The 18990-nt window shown below is 50.4% G+C and overlaps 1 protein-coding gene across 1 annotated transcript; it reads left to right on the plus strand.

The window, feature by feature from the left end:
* The first annotated feature begins 276 nt into the window (after nt 1–276).
* On the plus strand, nt 277–15102 carry LOC127566552 (H-2 class I histocompatibility antigen, D-P alpha chain-like). Its single transcript, XM_052008966.1, has 8 exons — nt 277–403; nt 3377–3402; nt 5013–5271; nt 7864–7977; nt 10269–10298; nt 11887–11985; nt 13689–13718; nt 14751–15102. The coding sequence occupies exons 1-7, from the start codon at nt 277–279 to the stop codon at nt 13715–13717; spliced, it is 684 nt and encodes a 227-aa protein (XP_051864926.1). The 3' UTR covers nt 13718; nt 14751–15102.
* Nucleotides 15103–18990: the final 3888 nt, after the last annotated feature.

An 18990-nucleotide genomic window follows, 5' to 3' on the forward strand; every position in this document is an offset into this window, starting at 1 on the left:
ACTGCCCTCTCTTGACCGGAGGATCCTCCAGCCAGCACTTACCGTCCATCCCGAACCACCCCCTTGAGAAGGGTGGGGACAAGCCGCCCCCCCTCCAACCGCCGCAGTCTGTGCGGGGAAGGGGCTTCCGCAGTGGAGGGAGTTCCAGGACTCAGACCCAGAACCCAGAAACAATGGAGGAACAGCAGGTGCAGGAACCTCTGAGGACCCACACCTTGAGGTTCAACAGCAGTTTCATCCCCACTGCCTCCTTTTAAACCGACCTGAAAACCCCGAATGCTACCTCGGACTCAGGTCTGGGAGGGAGGAACCTGCGGGCAGCGGAGCTCCCCGCTGCCCTTGGCGGGAGAGGGGGCGAGTTCGGGAGGTGCTGTTGGAGCGGCCCCCGGGGCGAGGGAGTGCGGTGCGTTCTGTAGACGGCGCAGCCACTGTAGCGGAGGGAGGGAGCATTTCCGGGGGGTGGGTGGGGTGCCGATCGAGCGGGCTGATCTGTCCCGGACGGTGTCAAGCTTCTTGAGATTTTTTGGAGCCGCATTCGCCCCCAGGCGAGTGGGGAGTGTCCCGTCATGCTCCTGACTTGTAGATGGGGGACAGGTAATGTGGCGGATGTTGAGTGCATGGACTAACTCCACCCAGGCAAGTGGGGAGTGTCCCGTCACGCTCCTGACTTGTAGGTGGGGGACAGGTAATGTGGCGGATGTGGAGTGCATGGACTAACTCCACCCAGGCGAGTGGGGAGTGTCCCGTCACGCTCCTGACTTGTAGATGGGGGACAGGTAATGTGGCGGATGTGGAGTGCGTGGATGGCACAGACATTATGGGCTGAGGGGTGTTCCCGTGCTGTACTGTTCTATGTACAGTTTTGGTCACCATATATCAGGTTTATTATCACTGTCTTACATGACGTGAAATTTGTTGTTTTGCAGCAGCTGTACAATAAAATTACAATAAATTACAAAATAAATAATGCAAAAAAAAGAATAATGGGGTAGTGTTCACAGGTTCATGGACCGTTTAGAAATCTGACGGCAGAGGGGAAGAAGCTGTTCCTGAATTGTTGAGTGTGGGTCTACAGGCTCCTGTACCTCCTCCCCGATGGTAGTAACAAGAAGAGGGACTGTCCTGGATGGTGAGGGATCCTCAGTGACGGATGCCACCTTCTTGAGGCACCGCCTCTTGAAGACGTCCTCGGTGGGGAGGGTCAAAAGAATGAGGTTATTAGACTAGAAAGCATGCAGAAAAGATTTACCAGGATGTCGCCTGAGTTACAAGGAGAGGTTGTGTAGACTAGGACTTTATTCCCAGGAATGCAGGAGATTGAGGGGTGACCGGATAGAGGTAAATAAGATCATGAGGGGCATAGACAGGGTGAAAGTCTTTTTCCCCAGGGAGGGGGGTGCTAAAAACAAGAAGGCATTGGTTTAAGATCAGAGGCGAGAGATTTAAAAGAGACATCAGGGGCAGCTTCACGCAAAGGGTGGTGTGTATTTGGAAATGAGCTGCCAGAGATAGTGGTTGAGGCAATGTTTGAAAACCATCTGGATAAGTACATGGAAAGGAGAGGTTTAGTGGGCCAAACACAGGCAGATGGGACCAGCTCACTGAAGCCTCTGACTGTCCACTCGATCTATGCCTCTTATCATCTTGTACACCTCTATCAACTCACCTCTCATCCTCCTCCTCTCCAAAGTGAAAAGTCCTGGCTCACTCAACCTATCCTCATAAGACATGCTCTCCAATCCAGGCAACATCCTGGTAAATCTCTTCTGCACCCTCTCTAAAGCTTCCACATACTTCCTTTAATGAGGCGACCAGAACTGAACACAGTACTCCAAGTGTGGTCTGACCAGAGTTCTATAGAGCTGCAACATCACCTCACGGCTCAATACCTAATGAAGGCCAACACACCATACACCTTCTTAACAACCCTATCAACCTGCACAACAACCTTAAGGGATCTATGGACATGGAATGGGATTGCTGTGCGAGCTGGCATAGGTTTAATGGGCCAAATGGCCTCCTACTATGTTGGAAGGAAATATAAAATATGAAGGCTCCAAGTTTCAACATAGTTATTACTTCCAGCCTGCAGTACACCAAACGTACGTGTGCTTGTGCATGTGACAATAAACCCGACATTGGTGTCCCTCTGAGTGTAGACTCAACCTGCTCAAACCTTTCGTCATATGTCAACCCCTTCACTAACCCAGCGAACCTTCTCTGCAAGCACATCCTGTCTTAAATACAGAGAGCAAAGCTGTACACAGTACTCCAGGTGTGGTCTCAGCAGTGCTCTGTAAAAGTGCATCCACACATCCCTGCCTTCATACTCCGTACCCTCACAGTAAAGGCCAACATTTCATTAGACTTTGCAATTACTTGCTGTAACCTGAACACTAACTTTTAATGTTTCATATACTAGTCCCTTTGTTCTGGGACATTTTGCAGTCTCATCATAATTAAATGATCATTTTCTTTCTTGTTCTTCCTCCTGAAGTGAATAACCACATAGTTCCCAACATTATACTCCATCTGCCAAGTTCCTGCAGATAGATTCCACTTAACCTATCATTGGGCATGGAGTCAAACACTTCTGGTCAAAGGGAAACTCAGGGTGTGTCCAGTTCTACATCACAACACAGGCGTCATGACAAGACGTTGGCGGCTTTGAACGCAGTGTTTGACGTTTGCTTGTCAGTCTGCATGAGGGGTCTCTCACATCCAGTTTCTTGAGTTGAACGGGCTGTAAGTGTGGAGTTTCTGGCAGTTTAGTGGATCAACTGAGCAGAATGCATCTGGTAGTGTAGGGTTAGCGTAACGCGATTACAGCACCAGTGACCCGGGTTCATCCCAGACGCTGTCTGTAAGGAGTTTGTACGTTCTCCCTGTGTCTGCGTGAGTTTCCTCCGGGTGCTCCGGTTTCCTCCCACATTCCAAAGACGTACGTGTTAGAAAGTTGTGGGTGTGCTATGTTGGCTCCGGAAGCGTGGCGACACTTGCGGGCTGCCCCCAGAACACACTACGCAAAGATGCATTACACTGTGTGTTTCAATGTACATGTGACTGATAAAGATATCTTATCTCATCTCTGCTCAGTCTTGTGTAAGAGGCTTGGTGATGCCAAAGTGTTGCCAGCAGCTCTTGAGTAAACAACTTTTGAAGGAAGTGGGTCTCATGTTGCAACAACGTGCCTGGAGACGGGGAGGTGGTGGGACTTTCCATGGCTGCAGTGAAGTATCACAGAGTAATGTGAGCCATGCAACAAATTAGAAGCAGTGCAGGATGGAATGTGGAGCCAACTGCTGGATGTCGAAGGGGGACATTGAAATAAGATAGCGGGGGAAGCTACCGATTAATGATGTGCTTGTAATTGCAGGAGGGAATGAAGTTTCATACAAGAAGGTACAGGAAACAACTGCCAAGGAAGGCAGAGAGAGTTTCTCAGAGATAAAGGCCATTTAATGCATCGAGTCTATGGCAGCTCTCACAGCTCCCATTGCACCGTCCCTTCACGTACTCCTGGGTCAGACCTAGAGTGAAGCTCCCTCCACACCGTCCCATCACACACTCCCGGGGTCAGACACAGGGTGAAGCTCCCTCTGCACCGTGCTGTCACATACTCCCATGGTCAGACACAGGGTGAAGCTCCCTCTACACCGTCCCATCACACACTCCCGGGGTCAGACACACAGTAAAGCTCCCTCTACACCATCCCATCAAACACTCCCAGTGTCAGACACAGAGTGAATCTCCCTCTGCACTGTCCCGTCACACACTCCCGGGGTCAGACATGGGGTGAAGCTCCCTCTACACCGTCCCATCACACACTCCCAGGTTTAGACACAGAGTGAAGCTCCCTCTACATCTGTGGAGACATTAACATTGATCACTTTACATTTTATTCACTAGAAAGATATAAAAACAGGTTGTATATTGCATCTTCTTTTCATGTCCTTAATTCTCACAATCGCAGGTACAAGTAACAAGATTTCAGTAGGCACAAGGGATTCTGCAGATGCTGGAAGCTGGAACAACACACACAAAGTGCTGGAGGAACTCAGCAGGTCAGGCAGCATCTACGGAGGGAAATAAACAGTTGACTTTTTGGGTCGAGACTCTTCATCGTGACTTCAAGATCATCAAGATTTCAATAACTCTCCTGCAGAAAGTATAAAGAAAAAAAATCAGGTTAGACACAGAGTGAAGCTCCCTCCACACCGTCCCATCACACACTCCCGGGGTCAGACACAGAGTGAAACTCCCTCCGCACCGTCCCATCACACACTCCCGGGGTCAGACACAGGGTGAAGCTCCCTCCACACCGTCCCATCACACACTCCCGGGGTCAGGCACAGGGTGAGGCTCCCTCCGCACCGTCCCGTCACACACTCCCAGGGTCAGACACAGGGTGAAGCTCCCTCCGCACCGTTCCATCACACACTCCCAGGGTCAGACACAGGGTGAGGCTCCATCCACACAGTCCCATCACACAGTCTTGGGGACAGACACAGGGTGAAGCTCCCTCCGCACCGTCCCATCACACACTCCCGGAGTTAGACACAGGGTGAAGCTCCCTCTACACTGTCTCATCACACACTCCCGGAGTCAGACACAGGGTGAAGCTCCCTCCGCACCGTACCATCACACACTCCCGGGGTCAGACACAGAGTGAAACTCCCTTCGCACCATCCCATCACACATTCCCAGGGTCAGACACAGAGAGAAGCTCCCTCCGCACCGTCCCATCACACACTCCCAGGGTCAGACACAGGGTGAAGCTCCCTCTACACCGTCCCATCACACACTCCCGGTGTCAGATGGAGAGTGAAGCTCCTTCTACACCGTCTCATCACACTCTCCCGGGGTCAGACGCAGAGTGAGGCTCCCTCTATACCATCCCGTCACACACTCCTGGGGTCAAACACAGTGAAGCTCCCCCTATAATGTCCTGTAACAGAGAACAAAGCAACATTCAACCTGAATTCTCCAATTTCTTCACAGCTCCGACCTAGACCAGAGCCTTCATTCAGAAGAAACTGGGCCAAACATATCTGGTATGCACAGCCAGAAACTTCTTCCCCCGTGACATTAAGGTGAGCTGGGTCAGAAACGGGGAAGTCGCCGACCATGGATCAGACACAACCGACATCGTCCCTCAAATCGACGGGACCTTTCAAGTCAGGAGCGTCCATCCACTGAATGGAGACAGCAGGGCGTACGCCTGTCAGGTGGAACACGAGGCCATCGGCGAGAAGCTCCTGATACCTCTAGGTGAGAGCTGCTAGTTGAGAAAACGCCACCTGACCCAGCAAGACCGCCGTGTTCCCATTGACATCAATCCAAACTTGACACTGTATCCCTTATCGTCCCGTTCTCTCCAGGAGCAAGTCCAACAGCTCGAGACCTCTCTCGTTCTCTCTGCTGCATGAACTGCTGCTGCCAATTATTAGATGATCCAAGAAGCATAGATCATAGAATCATAGAACAGTACAGCACAATACAGGCCCTTCAGCCCACAATATTGTGCCAACCTTTAAACCTCACCTAAGACTACCTAACCCCTTCCTCCCACATATCCCTCTATTTTAAATTCCTCCATATGCTTATCTAGCAATCTCTTGAATTTGACCAATGTACCTGCCTCCACCACCGCCCCAGGCAGCGCATTCCCCGCCCTAACCACTCTCTGGGTAAAAAACCTCCCTCTGATACCTCCCTTGAACTTCCCACCCATTACTTTAAAGCCATGCCCTCTTGTATTGAGCATTGATGCCCTGGGAAAGAGGCGCTGGCTGTCCACTCTATCTATTCCTCTTAATATGAGTGGCGTCGCAGGTAGATGGGGCGGTGAAGAGGGCATTCGGCACGCTGGGCTTCATCAGTCAGGGCACTGAGTACAGGAGTTGGGACCTTACATTGCATTTGTCCAGGACGTTGGCGAGGCCACATTTGGAGTACCAAGTTGGGTTTTGGTTGCCCTGCTATAGGAAAGACGCCGTTCAGCTGGAAAGAGCGCAGAGGAGATTTACGAGGATGTTGGCAGGACTCGAGGGGCTTGGTTATAGAGAGAGGTTGGACAGGTTGGGACTTTGTCTACTGGAGCGTCGGAGCATGACGGGTGACCTTATAAAGGCGTATAAAACCACGAGGGGCATAGATAGGGTGAATGCGCACAGTCTTTTCCCCCCAGGGTTGGGGAATCAAGAACTGGAGGGCACAGGTTCAAGGTGAGTTAATAGGAACCTGAGGGGCAACTTTTTCCACCCAGAGGGTGGTCTGCATATGGAATGAGCTGCCAGAGGAAGTGGTTGAGGCAGGTACATTAACAACATTGATAAGACACTTGGACAGGTTGGTGGATGGGAAAGGTTTGGAGGGATGCGGGCAAATGGGACTGGCTTGGATTGGGAACCTTGGTCAGCATGGACCAGGGCCTGTCTCTATGCTGTGAAACTCTATGACCCATAATGTTGCAGCTGTATAGGACCCTGGTCAGACCCCACGTGGAGCACTGTGCTCAGTTCTCGTCGCCTCACTACAAGAAGGATGTGGAAGCCATAGAGAGGGTGCAGAGGAGATTTACAAGGATGCTGCCTGGATTGGGGAGCATGCCTTATGAAAGCAGGTTGAGGGAACTCGGCCTTTTCTCCTTGGAGCGATGGAGGATGAGGGGGGACCTGATAGAGGTGTATAAGATGATGAGAGGCATTGATCGTGTGGATAGTCAGAGGCTTTTCCCCAGGGCTGAAATGGTTGCCACAAGAGGACACAGGTTTAAGGTGCTGGGGAGCGGGTACAGAGGAGATGTCAGGGGTAAGTTTTTTTTACTCAGAGAGTGGTGAGTGCGTGGGATGGGCTGCCGGCAACGGTGGTGGAGGCGGATACGATAGGGTCTTTTAAGAGACTTTTGGTAGGTACGTGGAGCTGAGAAAAATAGAGGGCTGTGGGTAAGCCTAGTAATCTCTAAGGTAGGGACATGTTCGGCACAGCTTTGTGGGCCGAAGGGCCTAAATTGTGCTGTAGGTCTTCTATGTTCTCTATAATCAACTGCATTGCAACATACTTGTTAATCCCCTTGTCGAAGTTCAGTAAGTCATCCGAGAATCGTCTGTCCAATTGCTCAGGAATCCCAGTGGTTCGCCGCATGACTAACTGGGACCTCAGTTCCCGGGGTCCCTCTAACTCACTGGGGTCTCAGTTCCTGAACTCCAACTCACCGGGGGCTCCATCTAACCAACCGGGTCCCCCAGCTCCCCCCTCGTACATCGCAGGCACATCCCTCCCCACCGTCGGAAGTATCGGCAGGAGGTGCTGCCTCTGTCTTCTGTGACCAAGCCGATTTTGTACCCAACTTACTAACTCACCTTGGATCCCATCTTCTGGATTAGCCTACCATGAGGCACCTTGTCAAATGCTTTACTAAAGTCCAGGTGGACAACGCCCACTGCCTGACCCTCATCATCATATCATCCAACATGAAAGAGCCCCACTATCCGGGCCGTGCCATCTTCTCGCAGCTACCTCGGGCAGGAAGTACAGAAGCCTGAAGTACCACACCACCAGATTCAGGAACAGCTACTTCCCTTCAACCATTCGGTTCTTGAACCAACCTGCACAACCGTAATCACTGCCTCAGTATAGAAACACTGTGACCACTTTGCACCACAACAGACTTTGGTTTTGTTCTAATTGTGTTCTTTCTTGTACAATTTATGTTTATCTTGTATTTGCTGTTTATCTGATGCTCTGTGCCTGTGATGCTGCTGCAAGTAAGTTTTTCATTGCACCTGTGCACACATGGACTTGTGCATCTGACAGTAAACTCGACAAGATTTGACTAAACCTCCAATGCCTTCTCCTCAGAACACAATGTGCCAGTTGCGAATGAAGCTTTGATCATTATTGGAGCTGTTCTGGGAATACTAGGAATCTGCGCAATGGTTGTGACTGCAATACTGTATTTCTGCCTCTTAAAAGGTAAGTTGCAAGAATCATTGATATATAGTTAGGAGACAGTCACTGCACTATTCTCAGAATCAGATTTATTATCACTGACTTAGATGATGTAAAATTCGTTGTTTTGTGGCAGCAGTACAGTGCAAAGACATAAAATGACTCTAAATTACAAAAATAGTGCAAAACAAAAGAGGAATATTGAGATAATGTTCATGGGCCATTCATGATGATGGCGGAGAGGAAGAAGTTGTTCCTAAATCGTTGAGTGTGGGTCTTCAGGCTACTGTACCTCCTCCCTGATGGTAGTAACGAGAAGAAGGCACGTCCCGGGTGTTGAGGGTCCTTAGTGATGGATGCTGCCTTCCTGAGGCACCACCTCTTGAAGATGTCCTCGACGGCGGGGAGGATTGTGCCCGTGATGGAGCTGGCTGAGTCTACAACCCTCTGCAGCCTCTTGGAGCCTCCATACCAGGCGGTGATGCAACCAGTCAGAATGTTCTCCACTGTACATCTATAGAAATTTGTCAGTCTTTGGTGACAGACCAAATCTCCTCAAACTCCTAACGAAGTAGAGCCTTCTTCGTGAATGCATCAATGTGCAATCACTTGTTTGCAACTCAATTCTTCAAATGCAAAGGGCTTCAGTGAGGGACCAAAATTGTCTGACACACACCACATGTGTGTTTAACATACTTGGATAGGTTTACATTCAGTGCAGTTCTAGTCGCCCCCATTACAGGAAGGACGTGGAGGCTTTGGAGAGGGTGCAGAAGTGGTTCACCAGGACGCTGCCTGGATTAGAGGGCGTGAGCTATAAGGAGAGGTTGGACAGACTTGGGTTGTTTTCTCTGGAGCGGCGGAGGCTGAGGGGAGACCTGATAGAAGTTTATAAAATTATGAGAGGCACAGGTAGAGTAGACAGTCGGAGTCTTTTCCCCAGGGTGGAAATGTCAAATACTAGAAGGCATTGCTTTAAGGGGGAAAGTTTAAAGGAGATGTGAGGGGCAAGTGGTGGGTGCCTGGAACAGGCTGCCAGGGGTGGTGGTGGAGGCAGATACGATAGAGGCATCTAAGAGGCAGTTAGACAGGCAGAGAATGGAGCGATATGGATCATGTGCAGGCAGGTGGAATGATTGGTATTGGTTTATTATTGTCACTTGTACCGATGTACAGTGAATCGTGCAGGTCAATTCATTACACAGTGCAGTTACATTGAGTTAGTACAGAGTGCATTGAGGTAGTACAGGGTAAAAACAATAACAGTACAGAGTAAAGTGTCACAGCTACAGGGAAGTGCATTGCAGGTAGACAATAAGGTGCAAGGTCAAACAAGACAGATTGTGAGGTCAAGAGTCCATCTCAGTGTATAAGGAAACCATTCAATAGTCTTATCACCGTGGGATAGAAGCTGTCCTTAAGCCTGGTGGTACGTGCCCTCAGGCTCCTGTATCTTCTGCCTGATGGGAGAGGGGAGAAGAGAGAATGACCCGAGAGGGTGAGATCTTTGATTATGCCGGCTGCTTCACCAAGACAGCGAGAGGTATAGACAGCGTCCTTGGAGGGGGAGGCTGGTTTCTGTGATGTCCTGGGCTGTGTCCACAACTCCCTGCGGTTTCTTGCAGTCCCGGGCAGAGCAGTTGCCGTACCAAGCCGTGATGCATCCAGATAGGATGCTTTCTGTGTTGCATCAATAAAAGCTGGTGAGTGTCAAAGGGGACGTGCCAAATTTCTTTAGCCTCCTGAGGAAGTAGAGGCACTGGTGAGCTTTCTTGAGTGTGGCGTCTACGTGGTTGGACCAGGACAGGCTATTGGTGATTTTCACTCCCAGGAACTTGAAGCTCTCAACCCTCTTGACCTCAGCACCATTGATGTAGACAGGAGCATGTACACCACCCCCTTTCCTGAAGTCAATGACCAGCTCTTTTGTTTTGCTGACATTGAGGGAAAGGTTGTTGTCATGACACCATGCCACTCAGCTCTCTATCTCCTTCCTGTACCCTGACTCATCGTTATTTGAGACACAGCCCACTATGGTGGTATCATCTGCAAACTTGTAGATGGAGTTAGAGCAGAATCTGGCCATGCAGTCATGAGTATATGGGGAGTAGAGTAGAGGGCTGAGGATGCACCAGTGTTGAGAATAATCGTGCCGGAGGTGTTGCTGCCTATCCTCACTGATTGCGGTCTGTTGGTCAGAAAGTCAAGGATCCAGTCGCAGAGGGAGGTGTTGAGTCCCAGGTCATCGAGCTTGGCTGTTCTATGGTTGTTTCAGAGTTGATGTCAAACACGTGACCTCACTGTTTCTCACACAGGTTCCACAAAGCTGGGCCTTCACCCAACAGGTGAGAAAATCGGGACACGAAAAGACTGCAGATGCTGGAAGCTGGGGGCCACAAACAGACCGCTGGAGGAACCCAGCGGTTCAGGCAACGTCTGTGGAGGGAAATGGACAGTTGACGTTTCCGGTGGAGACCATTCACCTGTACTGAAAGAGGGAAGATAAAGAGGGGGAGGGCAGAAGCAAGAGCTGGCCGGTGTAGGGTGGATCTACACGAGGGGGGGGGGGGGGGGGGGTGGTGATAGACAGATGGCGGAGGGTATTGGTATTGGTTTATTATTGTCACCTGTACCAAGGTCCAGTGAAAAGCTTGTCTTGCAAACCGATCGTACAGGTCAATTCATTACACAGTGCAGTTACATTGAGTCAGTACAGAGTGCATTGATGTAGTACTGGTAAAAACAATAACAGTACAGAGTAAAGTGTCACAGCTACAGAGAAAGTGCAGTGCAGTAAGGTGCAAGGTCATAACAAGGTAGATGGTGAGGTCAGAGTCCCTCTCATTGTATAAGGGAACCATTCAATAGTCATCACAGTGGGGTAGAAGCTGTCCTTGAGCCTGGTGGTACGGAGACGGGAGAAGAGAGGATGTCCCGGGTGGGTGGGGTCTTTGATTATGCCGGCTGCTACACCAAGGCAGCGAGAGGTAAAGACAAGAGGCCATGGAGGGGAGGCTGGTGTCCGTGGGAGGCTGGGGTGGAGGGGGGGTGAGGTGTGGGGGTGACACAGGGCTGCAGATGGTGGAATCTGGTAGGAGAGGAAGGCGAGAGCACGGAACCAAAGAAGGGAGGTGGGGAGGGCAGGTGGGAACAAACAGTGCAGGGGGGGGAAGGAGGGGTGTGTGGGTGGTGGGCAGATGGATGGGTGGAGGAGGGGAAGGGAACAGGGTGATGGGGTGGGGGGGGTAGGAGGAACTGGAGAGATCGGGAGGGGAGGGAAAAGGGACGGGGTGGGGAGCAGGAAGTTGGAGAACTCAACGTTCACGCCCTCGGGTTGCAGACAACCGGAGGGGGAATCTGAGGTGCTGTCCTTCTCGTTTGCGTTTGGCCTCACCAGTGGATTAAACTGAGGACGGTCAGGTCGGTGTGGGAACAGGGAGGGGGACTACAGTGCCTGGTAACCAGGAACGGAAGATGACCAGGGCGGACAGTGAGAAAATCTACTCTTCGTAACGTTGGTCTCAGAGGAGAGGAACCTCCAAAATGTACCAGCAGCTCAGGAAGTTAGGTCAACATTCTTTGGAGCTCAGGAGAATGAGGGGCGATCTTCTTGGGGAGGACAGACGCGGAGATGTTTCCTCTAACAGGAGGGTCTCAAACAAGGAGACACTGTGACAAGACCAGGGGCGGTCACTGAAAACTGAGGTGTGTCGGGACTTCTTCTCGCAGAGGGTAGTAAATCTCTGGAAGCCTCGACTCCAGGAGATGTTGGAGGTTAGATCCTCGGGGGGATACTGAAAGAGGAAGGAGATCATTTTGGGGAACTGGCACGGAAGGGATGAGGTATGGGGCAGATCAGCCACGAATGGGCCGTGTACCTCTGTGTGTTATTTTTTTAATGTAATACCACATGGCGATTCTCTCTCTCCGCAGTGAAGTTCAACAACCAGGCAGGACTGTGTCGAATGAGCACGTGCACTGCTAGTGTGCGGTCCACTGAGTCGAACACCTCCAATTCCAGTGACAGTTCAGGTACCAGCACTTTTGTAAACCGCGCCACCCAACGACAACCAACTCTTCAATTTCAGCCAAGGCAGCCCACGCCAGCGTTCAATCCGACCGGTAAACCAACACCACTGGCGTTGCAGGTAGAGAACGGCATTTGGCGCACTGGCCTTCATCAGTCAGGGCACTGAGTACAGAAGTCAGGATGTTGTGTTGCAGTTGGTGAGGCCGCACTTGGAGTATTGTGTTCGGTTTTCATCGCCCTGCTATAGGAAAGATGTTATTGGATAAGACAAGATAAGATCTTTATTAGTTACATGTACATCGAAACACACAGTGAAATGCACCTTTTGCGTAGAGTGTTCTGGGGGCAGCCCGCAAGTGTCGCCATGCTTCCGGTACCAACATAGCATGCCCACAACTTCCTAACCCGTACGTCTTTGGAATGCGGGAGGAAACCGGAGCACCCAGAGGAAACCCACGTAGACACGGGGGGAGAACGTACAAACTCCTTACAGACAGCGGCCGGAATCGAACCCGGGTTGCTGGCGCTGTAATAGTGTTACGCTAACTGCTACACTACCGTGCCTGCCCATGTTAAACTGGAAAGAGCGCAGAGAGAGATTTACGAGAATGTTGCCGGGGAGACTGGAGGGATTGAGTTATGGAGAGAGACACTGAGCAGGTTGGGATTTTTCCCTGTTCCTGGCCACCACCCAGTGGCTGTGACAAATGCTCCCATTCCCCAGTGCGGTTCAACAGCCAAGGCACTGTGCTGAAGGAGCAGCTGACATCAAGAGGGGAGGGAGGGATGGGGTCGAAGGAATAAAAATGGTCTTTTGAGTCACAGAGTCACACAGCACGGAAACAGGCCCTTCGGCCCAACTGGTCCATGACGACCAAGATTCCCATCCAAGCTAGTCCCATTTGCCCGCCTTTAGCCCATATCCCTCTAAACCTTTCCCATCCATGGACCTGTTCAATTGTCTTTTAACAGTTGTCAATGTACCTGCCTCACCCACTTCCTCTGGCAGCTCGTTCCATATACGGACCACCCTTTGTGTAAAAAAAAGTTTCCCCTCAGGTTCCTATTAAATCTCTCCCCCCTCACCTTAAACCTGTGCCCTGTAGTTCTTGATTCCCCAACCCTGGGAAAAAGACTGTGTGCATTCACCCTATCTATGCCCCTAATGATTTTATGCACCTCTATAAGGTCACCCCTCAGTCTCCTGCACTCCAGTGAATAAAGCCCCATCCTGCTCAACCTCTCTCCATAACTCAGTCCCTCAAGTCCTGCCAACATCCTCGTAAATCTCCTCTGTGCTCTTTCCAGTTTAATAACATTTTTCCTACAGCAGGGTGACCAAAACTGAACACAATACTCCAAGTGCAGCCTCACCAACATCTTGTACAACTGTAACACAACACCCCAGCTTCTGTACTCAGTGCCCTGACTGATGAACGGCAGTGTGCTAAACGCCTTCTCCACCGCCCTGTCTACCTGTGACTCCACTTTCAAGGAACTAGGTTCTTGTGCTCTGATGCCCCTCTTGTTCTACAATACTCACCAGGACCCTTCCGTTCACTATGTAACTCGAACCTTGATGTGACTTTCTAAAATGCAACACCTCGCACTTATCTGAATTAAGGTTTTGCACCTTGCCAGTCAGTGACAATAGTGTTTCCTGATTCACTCACCAGTAACTTCCATTTTATGTTCTTCTTTTCAGCTGATGGATTGACTAAATCTTCCACATAAGGTAAAACAATTCTCCCAATTCAGTTCAGTGTTACTACCCTAATGTTCGTACAAGAGAAAATCCCCAAATTTAGTCAGCAGTGAACAAAGAGTAGGACATAGGTCCCAGTAAAAGTCAGCGCGGAACTTCCTGCACACAACAGAAAACATCAATGCAATTAATTCAGCTTGGAGTCTGGCATTTCGAAAGCACTGTGGACCAGAATGCTGGAATGTGGACCAGAATGTTGGAATGTGGACCGGACTCATGGAGTGTGGACCGGACTGATGGAGTGTGGACCGGACTTACGGAGTGTGGACCGGACTGATGGAGTGTGGACCAGAATGTTGGAATGTGGACCGGACTTACGGAGTGTGGACCGGACTGACGGAGTGTGGACCGGACTGATGGAGTGTGGACCTTACTGATGGAGTGTGGACCAGAATGTTGGAATGTGGACCAGAATGTTGGAATGTGGACCGGACTGATGGAGTGTGGACCTTACTGATGGAGTGTGGACCGGACTGATGGAGTGTGGACCTTACTGATGGAGTGTGGACCGGACTTACGGAGTGTGGACCGGACTGATGGAGTGTGGACCTTACTGATGGAGTGTGGACCAGAATGTTGGAATGTGGACCAGAATGTTGGAATGTGGACCGGACTGATGGAGTGTGGACCTTACTGATGGAGTGTGGACCGGACTGATGGAGTGTGGACCTTACTGATGGAGTGTGGACCGGACTAATGGAGTGTGGACCGGACTGATGGAGTGTGGATTAGATTGACAGACTCGAGAGAGAGTTTTGCATTGCTCCGGACATTATCTTTTGCATGAAATGTCATGTTGATACTGAGCCTGTTTGTTCAGAATCTCCTTGGGAACTTGGACAACATTCTTGACCATGAACTTCTTGATCAGCAGGTTCACCCAAGAATGGTTGTTCCGTATCTCTTCCAGCTAATGCATTCTGAAATGTTTCACATTTTTTATTTTAGCGACGTGATCAAGTGTTATCTCGGCATTTAATCTCATTTGCTCTTCCTTCACAGAATGCAAAGTTGGACTCGGGCAACTTGGGAATGTTTGACGTGTTTCATTTCCATAAAACCTCAAAAACTTGCTGTTTTTAAACTGATCTAAAAGGAATATTTTTCCTCATTTTATCACTTTGAGTTGTTTGGATATTCTTCCACTGCGATTGAGATCAGTAAAAAATATTGTGTTGTAAAATAACTATTTCTGAGAAAATCATTGAGATTAGTTTATTTGATCAATGGAATGAAAGATTAGATCAATGAAGAAATGAATGAAAGCTTTCCTAGTATGAATCTCTCACCTTATAATCAATGTAAACTATGGTATTTGTTCTTAAATTTAAATAAATTAAATAATGAGCTAAAATTCAGCATCTCAAATCCACAAGGAAAACACAGTCCTTGAAACTGAACTGATCCTAAATCAGGATGCGATCCAGATGCAACTCACTGGCTCCACAAAGAACAGGAATGCTCCAGGAAACAGATGAACTCAGGAGTATAAGGGCATAGTTCATTGAAAGTGGCGTCACAGGTAGACAGGGCAGTGGAAAAGGCGTTTGGTGCGCTGGCCTTCATCAGTCAGGGCACTGAGTACAGGAGTTGGGACGCTCTGTTGCAGTTGTGTAAGTCATTGGTGAGGCTGCACTTGGAGCACTGTGTACAGTTTTGGTCAACCTGCTATAGGAAAGAAAGACGTGGTTAAACTGGAAAGAGTGCAGAGAAGATTTACGAGGATGCTGCCAGGACCAGAGGGCCTGAGTTACAAGGAGAGGTTGGCCAGGCTGGGTCTTCATTCCCTGGAACGTAGGAGAATGAGGGGCGACCTGATAGAAGTGCTTAAAATTACGAGGCATTGATAAGGTGGAGGGTAACAGTCTTTTCCCCAGGGTAGGGGAGTCCAAAACTAGGGGGCACAGGTTTAGGGTGAGAGGGGAAAGATTTAAAAGGGGACCTGAGGGGCAACTTTTTCCACGCAGAGGGCTGTGAGTAGATGGAACGAGCTGCCAGAGGAAGTGGGTGAGGCAGGTACAACAGTATCATTTCAGGAGCACTTGGACAGGTACACGGAGTGGTGGGGAGAGGGATAGGGGCCGAACACAGGAATTGTGACTAGCTGGGGGGTCGGCAGGGACTGGTTGGGCCGAAGGGCCTGTATCCATGCTGTGTTGCTCCGTGACTCATCGCCCTTTGGGTTGTGAGTTCGGATTGGGGTCTCAGAGGAGACTCGGGGCTCAAGGGTAGGGGTGGGAGGGGGTGTGGGGAACGATCAGCAACGAATCGCAAAATGCTTCTCAAGAGCTCAGTGAGTCTGCCATTAGTTTTGGTGCAACTGCCTGACAAAGTCATTCAGCTAACACACCAGACTTCTTTGTTCTTGGGTCACAGTGTTGGATATTGTTGAGGGGGAGTAACACTGGGAGTGCTCAGTGTTTGCCTCACTGGATCACCTCAAACCCAATCAAGGAAACCTCCTGGTAATCATCACGTACTTTCATGCCCTGTACACAACTGGTGAATCCAATGCTCCTTCACTGTAAAAGGCAGCGACTGCGGGGAGAGAAACTGAGCTGGAGTTTCAGGTGGATGGCTTTCTTCAGGGCAAGGAAGTATTAGGAACTTAAGATGCAGGGAAGAGGGAGGAATGGAGAGAAAAGGGGAGGTCTATAATGGGGTGAACGTCAAGAGAGACAGAACGATGCAAAAGATGGCGCTGAACTCTGCCTTTTCTCCTTGGAGCGACGGAGGATGAGGGGGGACCTGATAGAGGTGTATAAGATGATCAGAGGCATTGATCGTGTGGATAGTCAGAGGCTTTTCCCCAGGGCTGAAATGGTTGCCACAAGAGGACGCAGGTTTAAGGTGCTGGGGAGTAGGTATAGAGGAGATGTCAGGGGTAAGTTTTTTACTCAGAGTGGTGGGTGTGTGGAATGGGCTGCCGGCAACGGTGGTGGAGGCGGATACGATAGGGTCTTTTAAGAGACTGTTGGATGGGTACATGGAGCTGAGAAAAATAGAGGGCTATGGGTAAGCCTGGTAATGTCTAAGGTAGGGACATGTTCGGCACAGCTTTGTGGGCCCAAGGTCCTGAATTGTGCTGTAGGTTTTCTATGTTTCTATGAATGTGAAAGAATTGTTTATCATAGAAGTTTAAGAACTTTTCCTTTTTTTATTATCACTGACAAGCGACGTAAAGTGTGTTGTTTTGCGGCAGCGGTACAGAGCAAAGACATAAAATGACTATAAGTTACAAAAATAGTTTAAAAAAAGAGGAATAACGAGGTGGTGTTCATGGGCCGTTCAAAGATCTGATGGCGGAGGGGAAGAAACTGTTCCTGAATCGTTGAGTGCAGGTCTTCAGGCTCCTGTACCTCCACCCTGATGGTAGTAACGAGAAGAGGGCATGTCCCGGATGGTGAGGGTCCTTGGTGATGGGTGCCGCCTTCCTTGAAGATGTCCTCGATGGCGGGGAGGGTTGTGCCCGTGATGGAGCTGGCTGAGTCTACAACCGTCTGCAGCCTCTTGTGATCCTGTGCATTGCAGCCTCCATATCAGGCAGTGATGAAAACCAGTCAGAATGCTCTCCGCCGTACATCTGTAGAAATTTGTAAGAGGCTTTGGTGACATACCAAATCTCAAACTCCCAACAAAGTAGAGCCACTGCCATGCCTCTTTTGTGATTGCATCAATGTGTTGGGCCCAGGGCAGATCCTCTGAGATGTTGACACCCAGGAACTTGAAGCTGCTCACCCTTTCCACCGCTGACCCCTCAGTGAGGACTGGTGTGTGTTCTCCCGACTTCCCCTTACTGAAGTCCACAATCAATTCCTTGGTCTTGCTGACATTGAGTGCAAGGTTGTTGTTGTGACACCACTCAACCGGCCGATCTATCTCACTCCCGTACGCCTCCCCGTCGCCATGTGAGATTCTGCCAACAACAGTGCTGTCATTGGCCAATTTATGGATGATGTTTGAGCTGTGCTTAGTCATGAGTGTGGAGAGAGTAGAGCAGTGGGCTGAGTACACATCCTTGAGATTATTGTCTATTGTCATTGGCATACATACCCAGGGTCTAAATGCCAAGAAAATTAGCTTTTTGTAGAAGCAGCACAGTACATTACAACCATGACATTACATAAATTATCATAAATTATGCACAACAGTACATTGCACAAATTAACATAAATTATACATAACTTACAAGACAAAATACACACAGCGACACTAGTGCAAATTGAGGGAAATATAGTCTGAGGTAGCGTTAGTGCAAGACCCTGACGGCAGTGGGGAAGAAGCTGCTGTTGAACCTTGAAGTGTGGGTCTTCAGGCCTCCTGCCTGCCTGATGGCAGCATCAAGAAGAGGGCAGGGCCCGGGTGGTTGGGGTCCCTGATGACAGACGTCGCCTTCCTGAGACGTCACCTCTTGCAGACGTCCTCGACGGTGGGGAGAGCTATACCCACGATGGAACTGGCTGAGTCCCACCACTCTCTGTAGCCTCTTGCGTTCCTGTGCATTGGAGCTCCCACACAGGCCGCAATGCAGCCAGTCGGAATGCTCTCCGCTGTACATCCGTAGACATCCGTCGGAGTCTTGCTGCCTAACGCTGTACCACGCAGCGTTTACAGTTGTTAGTCGAGACTTCCGGCATCTGCAGGTGTTTGGATGTTGACTCCTCTGTGTTGTACACAACCTGGGACTGACTGAGAACGGCAAGGGGACAGAACAGAGCCTGTTCACCAATGCCCAATTAGGGTTCCACCAGGACCACGCAGCTCCTGACCTCATTAGAGCCTGGTCCCAATATGGTTCACAGGAATGAGGCACCTTCCATACGCCTCCGTTCGGCCTGTAGCGTGATACTAGCCCACTCCCTGCCACCCTGTGGCCAGCAGTGGTACTGCACCCCTGCTCTATAGCGCCCCCACTACACCCACCTGCCATCCACAGTGGCCAGCAGTGGACTGCACCCCTGCTCTATAGCGCCCCCCCTTCCCCTGCCACCTTCAGTGGCCAGTAGTGGGACTGCACCCCTGCTCTATAGCGCCCCCCCTTCCCCTGCCACCTTCAGTGGCCAGCAGTGGGACTGCACCCCTGCTCTATAGCGCCCCCCCCTTCCCCGGGCCACCCTCAGTGGCCAGCAGTGGGACTGCACCCCTGCTCTATAGCGCCGCCCCCCGCCCTTCCCCGCTCGCTGGCCGGAGGCGGTACTGCGGGTTTACTCCGCAGCGCCTCGCCAGCCCCCGCTGGCCGGAG

Source organism: Pristis pectinata, chromosome 43 (assembly GCF_009764475.1).
Source record: "Pristis pectinata isolate sPriPec2 chromosome 43, sPriPec2.1.pri, whole genome shotgun sequence".
NCBI lineage: Eukaryota > Metazoa > Chordata > Chondrichthyes > Rhinopristiformes > Pristidae > Pristis > Pristis pectinata.

Excerpts from the sequence above, each read along its gene's own strand:
- LOC127566552 (XM_052008966.1), top strand. The coding sequence starts at position 277 with ATGCTACCTCGGACTCAGGTCTGGGAGGGAGGAACCTGCGGGCAGCGG. Across the intron at positions 404-3,376 it reads CCCCGGGGCGAGGGAGTGCG|GAGGGAATGAAGTTTCATAC; the intron begins GTGCGTTCTGTA and ends TTGTAATTGCAG. Across the intron at positions 3,403-5,012 it reads ATGAAGTTTCATACAAGAAG|ACCAGAGCCTTCATTCAGAA; the intron begins GTACAGGAAACA and ends GCTCCGACCTAG.